This window comes from Leucoraja erinacea, chromosome 8 (assembly GCF_028641065.1).
Source record: "Leucoraja erinacea ecotype New England chromosome 8, Leri_hhj_1, whole genome shotgun sequence".
NCBI lineage: Eukaryota > Metazoa > Chordata > Chondrichthyes > Rajiformes > Rajidae > Leucoraja > Leucoraja erinaceus.
In genome coordinates, this window is record NC_073384.1 from 2,518,367 (window position 1) to 2,534,795 (window position 16,429).

General features: G+C 42.5%; 1 protein-coding gene across 1 annotated transcript in view; it reads right to left on the reverse strand.

Annotated features, from left to right (window-relative positions):
• Positions 1-1,171: 1,171 nt before the first annotated feature.
• mdh1ab (malate dehydrogenase 1Ab, NAD (soluble)) overlaps positions 1,172-16,429 on the reverse strand; it is a 259,183-nt gene continuing 243,925 nt past the window's right edge. Inside the window, exons 2-10 of the mRNA XM_055638877.1 lie at positions 16,222-16,289; positions 12,366-12,464; positions 11,761-11,857; positions 8,728-8,903; positions 6,733-6,855; positions 4,424-4,600; positions 3,155-3,268; positions 1,647-1,736; positions 1,172-1,469 (exon numbers count right to left, since the gene is read on the reverse strand). Coding sequence (XP_055494852.1) covers positions 1,344-1,469; positions 1,647-1,736; positions 3,155-3,268; positions 4,424-4,600; positions 6,733-6,855; positions 8,728-8,903; positions 11,761-11,857; positions 12,366-12,464; positions 16,222-16,224 — 1,005 coding nt within the window. The 5' untranslated portion in view covers positions 16,225-16,289 and the 3' untranslated portion in view covers positions 1,172-1,343. The remainder of the gene's footprint in view (positions 1,470-1,646; positions 1,737-3,154; positions 3,269-4,423; positions 4,601-6,732; positions 6,856-8,727; positions 8,904-11,760; positions 11,858-12,365; positions 12,465-16,221; positions 16,290-16,429) is intronic.

Below are 16,429 nucleotides of genomic sequence, written 5' to 3' on the forward strand. Positions count from 1 at the left end.
TGTGCGCGTCGTCTGTCTGTGTGTGCGTATGTATGTGGCTGTGTCTGTGTAAGTGTCTGTGGATGAGTGTGTGTCTGTGTGTGAGTGTATGTGTGAGTGTGTGTTTGTGACTGCGTGAGTGCGTGTGTCTGCGTGAGTGCGTGTGTCTGCGTGAGTGCGTGTCTGCGTGAGTGCGTGTCTGCGTGAGTGCGTGTGTCTGCGTGAGTGCGTGTGTCTGCGTGAGTGTGTGTGCGCGTGAATGTGTGTGTCTGCGTGAGTGTGCGTGCGCGTGTGTTTGCGTGAGTGTGCGCGCGTGTGAGTGCGTGTGTCTGCGTGAGTGCGTGTGTGTCTGCGGGAGTGCGTGTGTCTGCGGGAGTGCGTGTGTCTGCGGGAGTGCGTGTGTCTGCGTGAGTGTGTGAGTGTGCGCTGCGAGTGTGCTGCGTGAGTGAGTGTGTGTGTCGTGTGAGTGTGTGTGTGTCTGCGTGAGTGTGTGTCTGTGTGAGTGTGTGGCTGTGTGCATGCCGGTAGTTGTGTGTGTGTCTGTGCATGTGTGTCTGTGTGTGTGCATGAGTCTGCGTGTGTGTGTGTGTGAGTGTGCGTGTGTGAGTGTGTGTGTGTGAGCGTGAGTGCGTGTGTGTGCGTGAGTGTGTGTGTGTGTGCGCGCGTGAGTGTGTGTGTGTGTCTGCGTGAGTGTGCTGCGTGAGAAGAGAGGTGACTGAGTGAACTGCCACCACTAGCTGCGAGTGTCTGGGCTGCCAGTCCACCAGCCTTGAGTAAGTGAAATGCCAGCCCACCACCCATGATTTAGTGAACTGCAAGTCCAAAAATCCATTCAGTCCACAATGTCCATACTAGCCCTCGCGAAACCAGTTCCTTCAGTGCACAACAGCCCGAGTGACTGAGCTGCCCGGCCAGAGTAACTTATGTGCCAGCCCAAGAATCCATTCAGCCCACAATGTCCATACTAGCCCTCTGGAAACCAGTCCCTTTGACCCACAACACATATACTAGCACTCCAGAAACCCCCCCACTGGCCAGCAATATTGGAATTGGTGGAGAGGTGGAATATTGCGTTGGGGGACCAGCCCTCCCGTGTGAAGCTGGGACCCAACGGGTCCCACTTAGTCTAATTTCTTTATATTCATCTAGTTCTCATACTGTATTTCCAAATTAAAAAATCAATACAATGAAAAGCTATTGATAGGAAGTTTATTCTTTATATTGAAAAACTTCCCTACCTAGGATGTTTGTTGATTATTGTTACAGTACAGGTAGGTTTCCTTATACAAGGCATATATGGATTTATTTTACTGAACTTGATCCATCTCAGGAGAAGTACGTGGTGTATTTTGATAGTAATGAACTCAAGCACTTGTCAGGAACTCAGTGGCCGTATCTCTCTCTTCAACTAGTTCGGTAGCAGTGGTTTTCATCTTCTCACAGGAGAAGTCATTGATTGTCAAACACTCGACAATCTTCCAAGTTTTATTCTGGAACAAAGGCAAACAATTAACATAAATAACCAACATTCAGAGCTGAAGTATTTCTCACTAGAATTGTAAGCAGCCACACACAGCGTATTCCAGTTCTCAATTTGAAATTATTCAGAAACGGATTCATTTCATTACCTTGTTTGTGCTATTTTAATGAAGGCAAGAAAAGTTTACCTTGATTTTAACTGGGAAAGAATAGATCAGGTCATTGGGAATATTGTATGTATTTCCATCAGAAATCACCCCCATCGACACCCATTCACCCTGGGGAGGAAAAAAACATCAACAATCATAAATATTCAACTAAATTAGCAACTATGTAAAAAGATTCAACCTCTCACAAATATCCTAAATGGGCATAATGTTGAGATAATGACTAGAGACTGCAGGTGCTATAATCAGGTACAAAACCCAAAGCAGGACTTCAACACAAAACGTCGACTATTCCTGCCTCCACACATGGTGTCTGATCTGCTGAGTTCCTCCAACAGTTTTTTTTTTGCACCAGGGATGTTTGCTCTAGACTTGCTTTTCATACAATTCTTGTTTATTGATAATCTAAAAATCATGATAAAACACGTTGTCTAAACCAATCAAAAAGCGATGACAATTTGTCGACCATTGTCAATCCTTTCATTGTTGGGATACTGGATGGACTTTCACTGTCTGCATTTCTGAGCTTCAAGCTGCAATACAAGTTGAAACTATATTAGTGCTGGAAACTGAATTTGTGCATATGTTGGAGAGTTACAGGCACAGATCAGAATGGAAAATAATAAATAGAAATCATATTTTTAATGTCGCTAAATATTCTCAATGATAATTTCTGCCCCAAGATAGCCTTGCAAAAATGTTTTTGCAAGACGTGAAACTGATGGCCTTATTCAAATGAAACTCATGGAACAGTTTCATTTTACAAGCCTTATATTGGAGTTTCATTTTCCTGTAATGCAACAACCTCAAAGCTCAGGAAGGACAAATGAATCAATGCAGCAAGTAGCAAACCTCGCTTCATCTTTCCCATTCAGAGTTTCCTCATTCAACAACTAATTCAGTCTCATCAGTAACTCATATTTTGAAAATATCATTGATTAATACAGACTTGGCATGGTCACTCAGTACCTAGATGCACCTTTTCCCAGCAGTATTGAAACATCACTTCCGTTGTCTCGAGTGCCCATCCGAACACATCATAATCATAGTGATTGTATCTGATTGCACCATCACAAATAACAAGGGTCCCGGCAGTACATCAGAGAAACTTCCAACAAAAACATCCTTTCATCACTATTATCTGTCCCCTATCACTAAGCCAATTTTGGATCCAATTAGCCAGCTCACCTTGGATTCCATGTGCTTTGACTTTCTAGACCGGCTTACCATGCTGGATCTTGCCAAATCCATTAGTAATCAGAGAAAGAAAAAGCAGTAGTTTGCCCCCAAAAAGGATAAAAAAGTGCTGGAGTAACTCAGTGGGTCAGGCAGCATCTCTGAAGAACACGGATAGATGACATTTTGGGTCGGGGTCTTTTAGTCTGAAGAAGAGTTCTGACCCAAAATGGCACTTATCCATGTTCTCTAGAGATGCTGCCAGACCCACTCAGTTACTCCAGCACTGTGCCTTTTTTGTAACCAGCACCTGCAGTTCCTCGTTTCTACTTTGCCCCAGTTAGCTAGCGTACCTCAGGAGTGCCAAACCAGATGTCCTTCATGTGATCAGAGATGGCCTTAGCAGCCGACATTGCACTGGAAAGCTTCCTGGCCTTAATCACCGCAGCACCACGCTGCTGGATGGTCTGTGGGAAGAAACGGTCATCAACACTTGCAGCATCAGTCATAACTGGGAGACAAACATAATCCACTCTCTCTCCTCAATGCATCTGTTCCTTGAGCAGGTCCACTGGCTCTGCTGATCCACTTTACTTTGACAATCACAAGAAACCGATATTTGCTGGTGCACGAAAGAGGAGATGAATAAATAAATACCAAAAACCTTTAAAACAGCAGAACTGAAAACAGGAACATCAGAGGAAGTGGCTTCACACTACTGAAGTTGAATGGATAATTTGAAGGAAAAAAAAACAATTTGGAAGGCAGTAGAGTCTGGTCGAACGTCAGAATCAAAACACAAAATAACTAGATGATTAAAGCAAGCAAAAATATATTTAAAAAATACCCTAATCATTCCAGTCCAAGAGCCATTATAGAGATTTTTTTTAAAACAGCCGCATTATATTGTGTTAAAATGTCAAGCCTAACAATAGAGTTAATGGCATGGTTTAAAATCAAGTAATGCCCACACATGATTTAAACAGACAGGTACACGGATGTTACAGGACAAGAGGATACGATTTCAGTCACTGCATTCACTGCTGGAGATAGAAGAGCAATTTCTAAAAAATAACAAGTTTGCACCAATTCCAGTGGTTTAGGGTTTTTAATAAACTAGTATTCTGGCTATTTAACAGAAATTATATCAGAATGCAAGCCATGGACCAGGAATACAAACCGTTTAAAACCCGTGTTCATCTGGAGACCTGTCCAAAATCTGTACGAGCTGCAATAGTGCTTTGCTGTTTATAACCTTAGTTTGCACATGGCTATTGACATTTCCTTCCAAATGCTACAATGATCAGAGAGAAGTTACTGTGGGTTTACACAATAGGGATGGAAGAGAAACAAAATACCTTATTAAAATTTCATATCCAATTTTGAAAGAAAATAAATTGTAGGTCAATCCATTGATGTAAAATATTGACAGGAATCTGAGAAGGAACTACTGCCTATTCATCCATCTACATGTGCAGATGCACGGATTGATTTTCTTAATACAGGTCAACCAACCATTTTCCAGCAACTGATAGTCCAGCAAACAGATAAAATGGCAATGCTCTGGAGGCAAGTGTGGTGGACCAGTAACTCCAAATATTTACAAGCATGCACTTACTTACTTTAATAAAGTCGTTCTTCAGCCAGTTATCATCCTTGACGGCAGCAGAGACACTCATTTCCGTTCCATCACATTTCGCAGTGGCATGATTTACATCAGGATATTGAGTAGAAGAGTGATTGCCCCAGATTATGACATTCTTGACATCGTTTGATGGTATACCCAATCTAACTGCAATCTAAACAATGTTGGAATAAAAATCGTCAACAAACAGAATTTGTGGAATGAACAGCAAAAGCACAACATTTCAACTTTTCAAAGCACCACAAACTGATAAAGCTAGGGCAGTGGATGTGGTCCACATGGATCTTAGTAAGGCATTGATAACATGCCTCTAGTAGGCCGAGCTAGAAGATTAAGATGCATGGGATCAGCAGTGAGATGATAGTTTGGATTCAGAACTACCGATGAGATAGTGGGTAGTGGTGGAAAGGTGTCGTTCTTGTTGGGAGGTTTGTGACCAGTGGAGTTCCGCAGGGATCTGTGCTGGGACCGCTATTGATTGTGACAAGTAAATGACTGGGATGTAAATATAGATGGGTTGGTTAGTACGTTTACCAATATTGGAGAAGTTGCGGATAGCGAGGAAGGCTGTTAAAGCAATCAGTGTAATTGAAGAAGGTTCTTGACCCGAAACGTCACCTATTCCTTCGCTCCATAGATGCTGCCTCACCCGCTGAGTTTCTCCAGCATTTTTGTCTAACTTTGATTTTTCCAGCATCTGCAGTTCTTTCTTAGTGCGATTAAAATCAGTTATAGATATGGGCTGTGAAATGGCAGACCGTTTAATCCGAGCCCTTTGGTAGGTCAAATGCTTGGGGCAGGTGTACAGTTAATTGCAAGCCCCTTAACAATATTGCTGTACAGTGCGACCTCAGGGTCCAAGCACATAACTCCCTGAAAGTGGTAACATATAGATGGGGTTAGATAGAAACATAGACATAGAAACATAGAAATTAGGTGCAGGAGTAGGCCATTCGGCCCTTCGAGCCTGCACCGCCATTCAATATGATCATGGCTGATCATCCAACTCAGTATCCCGTACCTGCCTTCTCTCCATACCCCCTGATCCCCTTAGCCACAAGGACCACATCCAACTCCCTCTTAAATATAGCCAATGAACTGGCCTCAACTACCCTCTGTGGCAGAGAGTTCCAGAGATTCACCACTCTCTGTGTGAAAAAAGTTCTTCTCATCTCGGTTTTAAAGGATTTCCCCCTTATCCTCAAGCTGTGACCCCTTGTCCCGGACTTCCCTAACATCGGGAACAATCTTCCTGCATCTAGCCTGTCCAACCCCTTAAGAATTTTGTAGGTTTCTATAAGATCCCCTCTCAATCTCCTAAATTCTAGAGAGTATAAACCAAGTCTATCCAGTCTTTCTTCATAACCAAGTCTATTCAGTCTTTCTTCATAGGCACATTGATATGCAGAGAATTGGGGGGATATGCAGCATATCTGGAGAGAAGGAATGGGAGACTTTCAGGTCGACCTGAAGAAGGATTTCGACCCAAAATGTCACCCATTCCTTCTCTCCAGAGATGCTGCTTGTCCCGCTGAGTTACCCCAGCATCTGTCTGTCTTCAGTGTAAACCAGCATCTGTGTTTAGCTACAGCATGGGGTGGGGGGGGGCGATAAGGATCACGTGCAGACACAGGGTAATAAGTTGGCATCATGTTTGGCACAAACATTGTGGGCCTAAGGGCTTGTTCCTGCACTTGCTGTACTGTTCTATGTTATTTAAATTGAGATCAACATGAATATTTTTGGTTTTTGCAAATGTAAAATTGTTCCATGGTATTTCTTTAAATGTAGAATATTGCCCCAACATTCACCCACAACGTCCAACCAAGCACTCCAGCACAACAATCTCCTCAAAGACATGTGTCACTAAAGCCCATCAGGGGTACCGCCAACAATGGCTGCCTTGCCAACAGTCTGACTGTCCTTTCCTTCTTTGTGTCTGTTTTGTGGTTCGACTGCCCCGACCGCAGAAGAATAAAGGGGAAGAAGACTGGACCTTATTGCCTTCCATCACAGTGAGGAACGTGGGGAATCCAGTGTGGTGGATGTTTATGTTAACTTTTATGTAGTTGTGTGTCTTGTTGCTTTTGTTTTAGTATTGCTGTATGGTAATTGGAATTTCACTGTACCTTAATTGTGACAATAAACTGACCTTGAAACTTTGAACGGGCAGACCCACAAATGAGGAGGATTTTTGGAAGACAATTACATTCACAAACATGCCGCCATGTTTAAGGTCTGCAAATACTTGCATTTTTGAATGTTGAAGTGGATATTAGAGATTACCTGAGCCCTCGCTCTGTTGTGATCCAAGCGGGTCAGGCAAAAGAAATTCTCTTTTGGAATCGACGGTGCAGACTTCAGCGCAATCAAACAATTGGTGTTGGCCGGGTTGCCCACCACAAGGACCTGGGAAAAATACATTTAGCTTTTTTATTGTAACACAAAGTGGGGCAATTAAAGAACTGGTCATGGTAAACACAGGTCGTCACGTCAGGTCAAATGTACAACCATTATCTATTTAGGTTAAATATTTTTCAATTGCTGCATTTAATATTAAAACAAAAGAACATACAATGTGTTATAGATGACCCTTAAAACTTGCTTCTTGGACCAAGCTATAGATCATCTGACCCATTAACTTATTTTGTTCAATATCAGTTTGGTTGTGATCATTGCTGTAATGCAGTGATATCAACATTATATTCTACCCAAGGCTATATATAAACCCAGACCCACAATCTTTATCACCAAGGGTCATGAAGTGACTTCACACTTTAAGACACTCGGCCAGAATCAGGGTGTGTTTTAAATGGAAGTCTTCACAACATCTCCTTCCGCGAACATCTCCCCACACAGTGTTTCTTTACTAATTGGTCATCAGCTCGCCGACCACGATCACTCATTCACACCAGTTTTACATTATCATGTATTTGCATCCACTCCCTACACACTAGAGGCAATTTACAGACGCCAACTTACACGTTAACTACCAAATCCACATGTCTTTGGGATGGGGAAGGAAACCCATGCTGGTGGTGTGTGTAAACGCCATACAGACCGCACCCGAGGTTAGGATGGAATCCTGCTCCGAGACAGCAGCACTACCAGCTGTGCCACTGTGCTGCCCTAACTGTACCAAGTTATGGACCTTCAATGAGACCTGCAATTCTTCAAGCTGTTCAGTAGGCTTAAACAAGCATGCCTTCATTCCCAACGAGCCCTTACTTTTCCAAGTACGTTGTTTGAATATTTATTTTCAGTAACTCTTTTCAATGTAACTATATTGTTCTATTTGACAAACTTTATATTCAGGCTTCTTGGCACCATAGAAAACCAGGATGGCCATGTCAAACCAAACCTGTGGCTGCCTGGATGAATTATCTGATGACCCAGTCCCTTGTATCCAGCGTAAAGGAAATAGAAAGTTGACTTGAATGTACTGTTAAAAACACGGATCTAGGTGTAGTTGATGGGCTGAACTTTCAGCATTCAATAGACAATAGGTGCAGGAGTAGGCCATTCGGCCCTTTGAGCCAGCAGCCATTCATTGTGATCATCCACATTCAGTACCCCGTTCTTGTCTTTTCCCCACATCCCTTGACTCCGCTATCTTTAAGAGCTCTATCCAACTCTCTCTTGAAAGCATACAGAGAATTGGCCCCCACAACCCACTGTGAAAACGTTTTCCACATCTCTGTTCTAAATGGCTTACCTCGTATTCTTAAACTGTGGCCTCTGGTTCTGGACTCCCCCAACATCGGGAACACGTTTCCTGCGTCTAGCGTGCCCAAACCCTTAATAATCTTATATTTCAATAAGATCCCCTCTTATCCTTCTAAATTCCAGAGTATACAAGCCCAGCCGCTCCATTCTATCAACATATGACAGTCCTGCCATCCTGGGAATTAATCTGGTGAATCTACGCTGTACTCCCTCAATAGCAAGAATGTCCTTCTTCAAATTTGGAGACCAAAACTGCACACAATACTCCAGGTGTGGTCTCACTAGGGCTCTGTACAACTGCAGAAGGATTTCTTTGCTCCTTTACTCAACTCCTCTCGTTATGAAGGCTAACATGCCATTCGGTTTCTTCACTGCCTGCTGTACCTGCATGCTTACTTTCCCTTATCACATTTCCAGCACTTTACTTTCACACGTTCAAATGCACTTACATATTTTTCCTTATTACTCCTATTTTATACTGTTTACAAACATGGCTTACTTGACTTGCCATCCAGTTCATTGAAATCACATAGAGTTGGGCTGAATTCTTGTTACCTTGACCGTTTTCTTGGCAAACTTGTCCAGAGCAGAGCCCTGGGATTTGAAGATTCTCACGTTAGCCTGCAGCAAATCTTTCCGTTCCATTCCTTCCCGGCGTGGCATTGAGCCCACTAGAATCGCAACATCAATGGCCTGAAAAGCTACATCCTCCTTGTCAGTTGCAATAACCTCTGTAAGGAGAAGGTTTACATTAAAAGGAATCTGATCACAATGGCCACACATTTGTTTAAAAATCAACCCCAGTTCATAACATCCCAAATTTAGCAGAGCATTTGAGCGGCTTGGCAGAGGAGCGTGTGGCCTGGGAATAACAGAGGGCTGGGCAGGGTGTAACCTCCAAGTATGTTGACAATTATCCTCCCCGGTCAATGGCATTCAGTGTTCCCACCGATATAATCAATACTGCTTTAATTGTGGGATGCCGAACAGTGAGAGGTGCCATCATTTATTTTATCGTGAAGAGTAGTGACATTTGTAGAACACGAGTATTTAAGGACAAGGAACAACAGCCTAGGAAATCTTTGTCAACATTCACCTCAAGAACCTGGGACTTCGAGAGTTTCTAATCTGTGCCTCCTTTACGGAGAGCTAAGTAACGAACATCACTCCTCATTGAAAGACTAAGTGCTGGAGTAACTCAGTGGGTCAGGTAGCATCCATGGAGAATATGAATTGTGATGTTTCGGGTCAGGACCTTTCTTCAGACTTTGTATCCATGTTCTCCAGAGATGCTGCCTGACCCGCTGGGTTACTCCAGCTCTGTTTTTTCGTAAACCAGCAGTTCCTCATTTCTCCATCACTTCTCGTTCTAAAACTGGATTACTGAGCAATGATTCAATGACAATGGATAAGCAACAGTGATGGGATATCAGCCACTTGCATCTGGACTTCAAAAGTTTAATCCATTTGAGGTAAACCGGAAAAAGTATTCATAGGATATACTTTAAACAAATAATATGCATCCTATAAAGATCCAGGTATAGTTTACATAATTCCCAAAGGAATAGTGAGAAGCAACCAAAATCAGACCTCCCAGAATAATTACAAATATTATAGTAATGAGGAAAAAAGTATCAACAAGACAAAACAATTCAGCAGGGAAATGAAAAGCAATGATCCTGTGCACTGGAGGATTACAAATTCTTCAAAAAAGATGCAAAGATGAGTCCAACAACAATGCAATTTAACCAAATCAAGTCAATATCTCTGGACACTTGAACAACTATAGATGAATAAGGGAATGGATGGATTTGTCAGAGCCATCACTTTAAACAGCTTTTCCTTTGAAAAGCAATGGTTAATAATAAGAATGCAGTTAATGCCGTGCATTATGGATTAAGGTAGAAATTGATGAAGAATCTGGAATACGAGTGAAGAGGCTGGTGCGATCAATGGAGCCTGTTCAGCAAGAATGTGACGCCGTCTCAGAATGGAACCAGTGGTGGGGAACGGCTGTGTTTCATTGGAGCAAATGTACAGGGCCCAGGCACACGTATTGCCGTGCAGTACATGGTGAGTAGATGTGTTCCATGAGACTAACTAATTCACGATGACAGGACAGTGTGAAATGATGGATGAAATCAGGACAGTCAAAATGATGGATGAAATCATGCAGAATCATGGGCTTAACGGTGCTCAATTTAAAAGAAATCAAAAGAATTTAATAGAAATTTTGTTCAAAAGGCTTTAGCTACAACAAGAATATAGGAACACTTTATGAAGGTGCAAAAAAGATTTGCTGGAACACATTCACTGTGGTGTACATGTCACGTGGATAATCAGAACCAGGTTCTTTCACCCCCTACTGGAGAGAAAATGTTGAAAGGAAGGTTACTGTAATGGCAGTTTTTTAAAAACATTCTCAAAATCCAATTTCGAGTACGATTTGAAGGTATAGCCTAACACACTCACAACACACATAAGACAACAAAGATTAATCGTCCAGATGTAGTTTCTTGATTAATTAATCATTTATTGAAATAATACAATACAAATAAATAACTTCTAACTTTCTGACCTTAATCGCTGTCCCATTCACGTCATATAAATCACATAAAAGCTTCTGCTTATAAAGGCGTGTCGTCTCGTAACGTGTGTGTCGTGATCATGGTAGAAAACATTTCCCTTCATACTCCGCCACAAAACTAAAACTTCTAATCTGCGAGTCTGCGCGAGACTCCAACAAAAACCCACTCCGACTACGTATCAAATCCCACCTATAACAGTACAGGCAGATAGCTAAAACTAAAGATATCAGACATGATAATAATAATAATGACTAAAGCTTAATGGCTCCTACAGTTATACAAGTTATTTAAATCAAGAAGAAACAATGTTTAAAATACATTTGGACAGGTACATGCATAGGGAAGGTTTGGAGGGATATGGGCCACACACAGGCAGGTGGGACTAGTAGACGGGGGCATGTTGGTCGGTGTGGCAAGTTGGGTCAAAGGGCCCATTTCTATACTGCATGACCTTGACTAAAATAATACATCAGCAGTTACTGGCACAGAGAACCAAAAGAAGATCACAGGGCAACAGAGCAAACATGTTTCACTCAATACAGGGTTATAACCTGAAAGTCGGCAGCTTAATGGATGATAGAATCATTCAACTGAAAATTGGATGAATATGTGAAGGTAGAATGTGAAGGTCTACTGAGGGAGCAGCAGACAACTCTACGGGTTCAACATGTGGGAACGGCATGTTGTAAAACATTAACCACGCGGTCAATACTAGACCGTCCGTATCACAAGTGGCCTTGTGTTATTAACAATCTATAAACATGCTTGACAACCGTTGCACAAGGGAAACACCAACAGAACAGGGCAATACTTCTAAAACGATAGGATCATGTTATCAATAGCAAACTTAAGCAAGTACAAATTATAGCCAGTTTAACAAATATTCCCCCACTCACAGAAAGCAGAAATAAAAATTTCTGTATTTAAAATAGAAAACAAAATAGGTGTATTAATGTTCTGCCAATTTTAAGTTACGGTTAAACACCCATCATCTACTTACTCTTCACCAGTGGAATAGCACAGTCCTGAATTTCCATCACCACTCCATCCAGCACCGACATCATGGGTGTAATGTCAAGCAGCACCAGAACAAGTTCCTTTGGAAGTCATACAAACAAAATCAGTTCTGCATCAGCCCAGAGCACTGTATCTCTAAACTAAACTAAACACACAAGACTGTACCCCAATTCAAGCAAGTTAGATTTAGCTCTTAGGGCTAAAGGAATCAAGGGATATGGGGAAAAAGCAGGAAGGGCTTGTACTGATTTTAGATGATCAGCTATGACCATAAATGGCCTGCTCCTGCAACTATTTTTATGTTCTATGTTTCTACTTAATTTAACACAACTTCATCAAATTATTGCAGATAGAGACAAAACCACTTTAGACAATTGGGCTAAACAACCAACCATTCACAGTCCAATGTCTGCCTTGTATCTGGCACTGATTTTTAAAATACAGCGTTAGAATACCAAATAAATTGAAAGCATCATGTTTTCTCTACCGCTCCTCCAGTAAAGTTATGCTCTACAATAAACAATGTGGCATTATGTTGGCAGGACAAAGACTAGATACTTAAACAAGTGTATTAAAAGTAAATGTTACCTGGTCTTTTCCAAAAACATCACCCTTTGCAATGTTAAAGATGAGGGAATAGGCTATCTGACCAGCAGCGCCAGTTACAAGAACTTTAAGAGGTTCCGCCTGAAAGAGAAATTGAATGAAAATAAAAGGTGAACAATGAAGAAAAATCTGGCTCCCAGCAAGCTTTGAAGGACTGCACGGCAATCATTAGATTATGCTATCTTACACTGTCAAACATTTAAATAGTTCCATGTGTTTGAGATGGATATAATAAACTAAATGCATAAATTAAAAAATGGTATAGAAACCCACAACTTTGATGTAGCAAAGTAAACCGGAATCAACTTTTGATGTTGCAGTGACCACAGGACTGAAGCTACACCAAGATTTATACCAACTATTCTCAACCTAATTAATCTATGACACTCTCAGCCTTTCTGTAGTACCCTTGCAATGGAAAAATCAAAGAATATATCAGTGGAAGAGATCAAAATAACTATAACAGATTGCACACCAAAGTTGTTGTTAATCAAATACAATATTGAGCCCAGGATAAAGCATTACAATCCTCAAGCTTGTGCCTGGTGAATAAATTAAACTGGTTCTCCCAGGCGCCAATACCTTGGAAGCTCTCATAATTTAAGTGAAGGTCACAGAGTGGATGGTTGATGAATGTTTCCACAACATTTATTCATCTTGCAGGATCTGGGTGGCACTGCCATTGAAGTGATAATGAAGAACCATTTATCAGACCACCTGCCAAAGCTACTCCCAAGAAGCTGCTGAGTGTAGGATTGAAACTCAGTGCAGGCTCTCCCCGGGTTACAGCACGGGTCCATTTCCGTTAACTGTTTAACACAAGCGTGTTTGCAAGTTGCAAGTGTGGTCACAAGCAGATCTCCCAGTCGGTGCCTTCAGGCCCTCAGCTGCCAGCAAATCCATCATGCTCACCTCCCAAACACTCGCACGTATGTACGGGTTGTATACAAGTCAGGCATTCATAACTTGTGGAGGACCTGGTTTGTGTTTTCAAATCAAAGCGTTAGGGAACTTGGAAGGGTCAATAGACAAATAGATGCAGTTCTATATAGATGCATCAGATGCAATAAATCCTCCAATTTCCGGTAGCCCTTGCTGTCTCCTCCCCTTCTCAGCTCTCCCTCAGCCCTCTGGCTCCTCCTCTTCCTTTCTTCTTCCCCCCCCAGCCTGAATCAGTCTGAAGAAGGGTTTTGGCCTGAAACGTTGCCAATTTCCTTCGCTCCATAGATGCTGCTGCACCCACTGAGTTTCTCCAGCAATTTTGTCTACCTTCGATTTTCCAGCATCTGCAGTTCTTTCTTGAACAGATGCAGGAGTAGGCCATTCAGCCCTTCGAGCCTGCACCGCCATTCAATGTGATCATGGCTGATCATCTACAATCAGTACCGGGTTCCTGCCGTCTCCCCATATCTCCTGACTCCGCCATCTTTAAAAGTTCTATCTAACTCTCTCTTCAAAGCATCCAGAGAATTGGCCTCCACTGCCTTCTGAGGCAGAGAATTCCACAGACTCACAACCCTGTGAAAAAGCATTTCCTCATCCCCGTTCTAAATGGCTTACCCTTTATTCTTAAACTGTGGCCCCTGGTTCTGAACTCCCCCAACATCAGGAACATGTTTCCTGCCTCCTTTTCTGAACACTTTCAAGCTTGACAATATCTTTCTTATAACATCTGGCATGTTTCTAGCTGCCAATTTCAAATCAGCAACGTTTTTAATTAAAAACATCCACAATAAGCGATTTGCTTGGAGTTTCCATTACATGGAAACAATAAAGAATATTGATGCAACATCAAACCCAGAGCACAGGAACAGGCCCTTCAGCCCACAATGTCTGTGCCGAACATGTCAAGTTAAACTAATCTCCTCTACCAGCACTTGGTCTCTATCATTCAATTCTCTGCAGATCCATGCACATATCTGCATATCCATCCAATCTCGTCCACCATTGTATTCTTGTATTGTATTGTATTCAAATTTATTGTCATTGTCTCAATTTGAGACAACAAAATGAATTTCCCTTACAGGCAGTATCATAAAATCATAAAAAAGAATAAATAAATAATAAATAAATAATAAAACATATTAAAAATAAAATTGAAATTAAATTACAAAAAAAAGCACAAACACAGAAAGACCACCAACCCTGACAGAACGTGCCAGGGACTGTGAAAAACCCATGTAAACAAACTTTGCTCCATTCACCTTCAAGCTATGCCCTGTAGTCTTTAACATTTAGACAATAGACAATAGGTGCAGGAGTAGGCCATTTGGCCCTTCGAGCCAGCACCGCCATTCAATGCGAGTACCCTGTTCAATCAGTACCCCGTTCCTACCTTCTCCCCATTTCCCCTGACTCCGCTATCTAGCTCTCTTGAAAGCATCCAGAGAACCTGCCTCCACCGCCCTCCGAGGCAGAAAATTCCACACTCACCATTTCTATCAAGGGAAAAAGGATATGACTGTTTACCCTATATATCTTTAATGAACCATTAAAATATTACAACCAAATCATGCTCTGATCTGCTGAAGGACACTGATCAAATGCAAGTTATTTTAGTTTAGAGATACAGCACAGAAACAGGCCTTTCGGCCCACTGGGTCCAACCAGCCAGCGATCCCCACATAATAACACTATCCTACACACACTCGGGACAATTTTTACATTTACCAAGCCAATTAACCTACATATGGACGGGAAAGGAATGGAGGGTTATGGTCTGAGCGCAGGTATATGGGACTAGGGGAGAATACGTGTTCGGCACGGACTAGAAGGGTCGAGATGGCCTGTTTTCGTGCTGTAATTGTTATATGGTTATACCTAAATTTAAAACAAGTGTTGGAGATGACATGCAGTGGACCACATGTCCCTGCAAATTTGCTGCAATTTAATGAAATCATGGATTATCTGACCTTGATTTCTGCCCGATTCCCAATTCTCAAATCTGCTGTAAACCAAATATAAATCCCACACCCCCGTGTGCACTTAATGCAGTATATGGAGTCCTGCGGGATGCGCACTCAGAAAGGAAATATATCATCTCAATTTTAAATTAGATGATTCCCAACCTTAGACTCTGTCATCTGTTCCCAGTTTAGTCTGTAGAGGAATTAACTCGCGTTCAAGATCCGGCATAAACAAATTATATAAATTAGACATCAATTGCATAATATTCTAAAAAGATTGCAAAAAAAGCAGAACATTAGTACAAAACCATAATTTAAAAAAACTAGTCCATTGCGTCAGAGTGGGCTGTAGTCTGTTGTCAAGGATTTGGGTTGTGTGGGCGATTTTGTACCTCCTGCCTGGTGAAACTTGACAGCATTAACTGTCAAACCCCCTCAGAATCGTATTTTTCCGACAGGTACATCGAACAAGCACAGGGCCATACAAACACCCTCATCCCGGGCAAGGTCACAGTCTCATCATGCATAACACTACCAATGAGATTTTATTTTACAGCCAAGATATATAGACTTACAACACATCTCCTTCTGGCTCTTATATAATTTAACTGCAATTAACAAATTGCTAGTTATACACAATTTAGTCTGTCAACTCAATTCATAAACCCCCACTTGCAAAGGCCTTGTGTGGAGACATCTGAGCGCTGTGCGGCATTAATTCATATTAACACAGCAGATATGCGTAGAGACAGAGCGGGGCCACCGGCGGCGGCTGCAGCTCACACCGCCCGTTATATACACGGCTGACCACCGCCGCCCCGCAGCTCACGGACCGGGGCTGCGGGATTTACACTGTCTTCAAACACGATGTTATGTCTCCGGAGACACCGTGCCTTTCCCCTAACCGGGCCTGGAGCCGCAGCGATACCCACCATGATGTTGTCGCCGCCACCGGGAGGTCACCTCTGTCCGTCTGCACCAGGGACCCGCACCATCACGTGTCCGCCCGCCCGCCCCCGCCACGTGTCCGCCGCCCGCCCGCCCGCGGCACTCTGGGAGCTGTAGTCCGCTGCAGGGGAAGACCAAGGCAATGTCCGCCATTGCCGACTACAACCCCCACAGTGCAGCGCGCCCTCTTGC